At 45.1% G+C, this 4,905-nt stretch overlaps 1 protein-coding gene across 2 annotated transcripts in view; it reads left to right on the top strand.

Moving 5' to 3' along the window:
* The window catches only part of SARC_09773, a gene marked incomplete at both ends in the record, with an annotated part of 9,060 nt that extends 4,258 nt beyond the window's left edge, over positions 1 to 4,802 (top strand). Inside the window, 6 exons of one of the 2 annotated variants that reach the window (XM_014296202.1) lie at positions 84 to 149; positions 1,480 to 1,533; positions 2,375 to 2,539; positions 3,075 to 3,315; positions 3,872 to 4,093; positions 4,701 to 4,802. In XM_014296202.1, the coding sequence (XP_014151677.1) occupies positions 84 to 149; positions 1,480 to 1,533; positions 2,375 to 2,539; positions 3,075 to 3,315; positions 3,872 to 4,093; positions 4,701 to 4,792 (840 nt within the window). The remainder of the gene's footprint in view (positions 1 to 83; positions 150 to 1,479; positions 1,534 to 2,374; positions 2,540 to 3,074; positions 3,316 to 3,871; positions 4,094 to 4,700) is intronic. The other variant, XM_014296201.1, reaches the window with a different exon arrangement.
* Positions 4,803 to 4,905: the final 103 nt, after the last annotated feature.

Raw genomic sequence — 4,905 nt, 5'->3', positions numbered from 1 at the left:
ACCTGCCATACGCCAGTGCACCCCATAACTTGAGATGTGTGTTACCTATAACTGACCATATACGCCTGTACTTTCCTTATCAGCCGTTGCTGGATCAGATTGTGGCCAGTAAGAAGTTCTGGAGTCTTCTGCAGTCGGACAGCGTAGAGGTATGGGGCTGTAACGCATCAGTTGCTGCGTGCATTGGTGCATTGGTTGGGTGTTTCTGTTTGGTTTGGCGAAGGTTCACCATCTGTGTGTCTCGGTTGTGTGTTGTGTATGCAAGCACTCTATCGCTAGCTATGTTTGCGTTGTGTAACTTTTACTTGTGCATAAGTGTGTGTGCGAATGTGCTGTGTTGCTTTTACTGTGCATAAGTGTGTGTGTGATGGAAGTAGCTATGTTAGAGTTGTGTAACTTTTACTACATGAGTGTGTGTGTGATAAAAGCAGCTGTTTGTGTTGTGTTGCTGTTACTGTGCATGTATGTGTGTGTGATGGAAGTAGCTATGTTTGTGTTGTGTTGCTTTTACTTGTGCATAAGTGTATGGGTGATGGAAGTAGCTATGTTTCCGTTGTGTTGCTGTTACTGTGCATAATTTTGTGCGTGATAAAAGCAGTTATGTTTGTGATGTGTTTCTTTTACTGTGCATACGTGTGTGTGATGGAAGTAGCTATGCTTGTGTTGTGTTGCTTCTACTTGTACATAAGTGTGTGTGTGATGGAAGTAGCTATGCTTGCGTTGTATTGCTTTTACTTGTACATAAGTGTGTGTGTGATGGAAGTAGCTATGCTTGTGTTGTGTTGCTTTGACTTGTACATAAGTGTGTGTGATAGAAGTAACTATGTTTGCGTTGTGTTGCTTTTACTTGTGTATACGCGTTTGCCTGGCGGGCGTACTCCATTGTTGCCATCGCGAAAGATCAGACTCTGCTTGTGTGGCTGATGGTTACGGCAATAAGTAAACGTTTTGCCTTCATGCATTGGTATGTGGGCAAACGCGTATTTGTCTCTATAGACTGCTTACGTATATTGAGGCAGGAGTGTGTGTAGCTATACGTATAATCTTATCAGGGTTAACAGGCACAGTTCTGCAGTTTGGTGTGTCATCGTACGCGTGCTAATGATGGCTGAGTACATTTATCAGTGTCTCGAGTACGTTTAGTAAGGACTCGAGTACGTTTAGTAGGGACTCGAGTACGTTTAGTAGGGACTCGAGTACGTTTAGTAGGGACTCGAGTACGTTTAGTAGGGACTCGAGTACGTTTAGTAGGGACTCGAGTATGTTTAGTAGGGACTCGAGTACGTTTTGTAAGAACTAGAGTACGTTTTGGGATCATACTGGGTTGTTCCGACCAGGTCGAACCTGTAGGCGAGTACGCAATGCGTAGACTTATAGTCTCTGCTGCGCTATATATCCCCCCCCCCTATCTTCGGATGTGTAGGCGAGTTCTATTTTTAGCACATATGTCTATTAATAGAACACTTTTTCCTGTTGCAGATACGTGGTCGCTTCTATACACTGCTGTTGTGTGCCGTCTCTGCTGACCAAACGGTATGTGGCCATGTGCCATTGACAGTTCACAACTGCGCTGTTGTGTTATGGTGTGTTGAATAAGTACACACATATTGTATTGCTGCTACCTGAAGATGTTCCTAAACCCTAAACCCTAAACCCCACACCCTACACCCTAGCCCCTGATGGTGCTTCTTGGTTGCATGTAGTAGGTCTTCTGTTTCTTCAGTGATTTGTGTTGGGGGTAGACGAGGGTCTGACCACCAGCCATGCTATGCAGTGGTGTGCTGCGGTGTTGTCGTACTTTAAACGTATACGTGTAGCTTGTGCACGTATACGTATAGCTCGTGCTGAAGTTGTGTGCTGTTCAGTACACACGCGCAGGTTACGCGTGTCGTGTGTAGTGGTGACTAGAGCGTGTGGATGACTCATAAGTGAGCGGTGGGTGTGGGTGCAACTACACTTCACGTACTGTGTTTGTATTACGTTCAAACCACTCCCCAAGTGATCCTGCACCATCCTAGGGTTTAGGGTTTCCACTCCCAGAGAAACCAAACGCTTTATAGACTTTCGACATGTCCAAATCACTACCCAAAAATCCCAAAATAGTAATTAAAACCTCCCGAAATATCCTAAAATGAGTTAAAATAGCCCAAAAAAAATATACAGCCCAAAATATCGGTACCAGGGTCATGTCATGGTCTGCCTACATAGCGTGTGCATGATGCATGCTTCCCAACGCACCTGTCCAGCCATGCTCATGCAAGCTCACATGTCTATCTTTCGGGTCTAGGCTTTCGATTTTAGGGTTTGGGGTTTTACTTAAGCTTACTACTGTGTCCATTACCATCTCTCGCTGTCATTGGCTGTGTATGCGCAGGGCATTGAGGCGAACATGTCATTGGCCGCACCGGCAGTGCTGTCAATGTGTGGGGAGAAGCAGAGTGGGCTACAGACAGCTATGTGGAATACATACCTCACAGTGCTTCAGCAGATGCCTTGTATATGGGTCACGGTCAAGAAGGGCGCCATAACACATTTGAAGGTACGTTCCACGGTGGCAGGAGGAGGGAGCAAGACGGCCTGGGGGTGTGTGGAAATAGAGTGCTATATACACACACACACACACACACACACACACACACACACACACACACACACACACACACACACACACACACACACATACATACACATATATATATATATACAAGAGTTCTAAGCGTGTCGATTGTGTCTTTCTCTCGTGTGTTCGGTGTGGTTTCTCTCGTGGGTATCGCGCCCATTATCCCGTGTAGTGCATGCAGTACAGTTTCTGTCGTGGATGAATTGCCGCACATATAGTGAATGTATGAGGATATGCTTAGACCACATATGTAATGAATGTATGAGCATATGCTTAGACCACATATGTAATGAATGTATGAGGATATGCTTAGACCACACGTGTTGTATGAGGACATACTTCACAGCAACGACGTTCCATTGGCACTCCGCCCGTCTTCTAATCCTAAAACCCTACACTCTGCACCCTACACCCTACACCCTATACCCTAAACCCTACACCCCACGCCCTGTAGCTATGGAAGATGCTGTCGTCCGCTGGCCATGGCTCGCCCGCCTTAGCGCTGCCGTGCTGCGTACCGTTGCTGTCAGTGCTACCGTCACACGTGCGCAGAGACGTGTTGTTTGTGGACAAGTGGCTCTCCTGCACGTGGGAGGGTGTGACTGTGTGTGCCACGGATACGCAGAGAAACGTTGTGGTCAATGGATATGTGGAGGCTCTGGCCTATCTGTCTAAAGACGCGCGTGAGTGCGAAGGTACGGCTGGGCGTACGCGTTAATCGCTATGGCTGCGCATGTGTATGAGTCGTTTGTGTCTACATGTTGGTATGTTTATATGTGGATGTGTATATGTGTATATGTAGGTGTTTTAGCAGAGTTGTGGGACTCAGTGCATGTGTACTTGTATCACAGACATGTTGTATGTAGTTATGCATGCATCTCTGTTGTTTCATGCGTAATAGGATGCTTGTAGTAGTGTGCATCGTTTCATGTGCGGGTAAGTGTTAAGTGTGAGTGTGCTATGATGCCAACTGCTCAATCTCGCGTGTTTACGCGTCTGTGTGTGTATGTGTGTGTGTGTGTGTGTGGTCTGTGTCATTTGCGTCTGTGTGTCTGTATAAGCGAGTGTGTGTATGTGTGTATGTGTGTGTCTGTATGTGTCTGTGTCTATGCATGCGTGTGTTGTATGTGTGTGTGTCGTGTGTTTTGCCATCTCTCTCACCCTATGGCATTCAATTGTCAGTCAAGTTGTCATGTATTTTCCACCACTAAGTCGCTTCACCCCCTCTCCCGTCTGTGTCGCTAAAAATAGATTCCCATGCGTTGTTAAGCAAGATGTGGTTGGGCCACACCCTAGCAACGGTGGCGGAGGCCATGACAACCAATCAAATGGCACTAGACTGCCGTACGCTCTTCAATGGTGTGGCGGGTATCCTATCTACCGGTTGCGTTCCATCCGACATCCAAACAGAGTTTACGACACAATTGAAACAGGCAGCTGTCGCAAAATCCGAGGCAGACGTCGCAAATTCAGGTGTGTTGGGTTCCCGCGCATTGGTCCTATGGTTATATGAGTGTGGCTTTGTCTTGGTATATGTAAATCTGTGATGTATGTGTATATGTGATGTATTGTTTGAATGTATACATGTGATGTATGTGTATATGTGATGTATTGTATGTATATATATGTGTGATGTATTGTACGCATGTGTATATGTGATGTATTGTATGTATGTATATATGTGATGTATGTGTACATGTGATGTACTGTATGTATGTATACATGTGATGTATGTGTATATGTGATGTATTGTATGTATGTGTATATGTGATGTATTGTATGTATGTATATATGTGATGTATGTGTACATGTGGTTATTGTATGTATGTGTATATGTTTGTATGTGTATATGCGATGTATTGTATGTATGTATATATTTATGTCCTCCCTTGTATGAGTGCTGATGTCTTGTTTTGTCTTGTCTTGTCTTGTCTTGTCAGCTGATTACTACCGCTTGAGCCAAGAATTGTGTGTGTGATGACGCAGTGGCCCAATCGTCCATGCTCTAGCGCAACACACTCATACCATACCAGCATTCAAAGTACAGGATGACTCTTTCCTCTTTAATTGTCTACCCCAGCAGAGCACGGCGCCTCCATCGCAAGGGCCGCATGCGAGCACCTTTCCCCTGCACTCATCGCCTTTGTCCAATTCGGTGGTGAGTATATATAAACATTTGTCTTAATTTTATGAGATATACGGTGGCGAGTAAATATAAACGTTTGTCTTGATTTTATGAGATATACGGCGGTGAGTATATATAGACGTTTGTCTTAATTTTATGA

This window comes from Sphaeroforma arctica (genome assembly GCF_001186125.1).
Source record: "Sphaeroforma arctica JP610 unplaced genomic scaffold supercont1.1039, whole genome shotgun sequence".
Classification (NCBI taxonomy): Eukaryota; class Ichthyosporea; order Ichthyophonida; genus Sphaeroforma; species Sphaeroforma arctica.
Note: the sequence above shows the minus strand (reverse complement) of the source record. Positions and strands in the feature narration are given on the sequence as shown.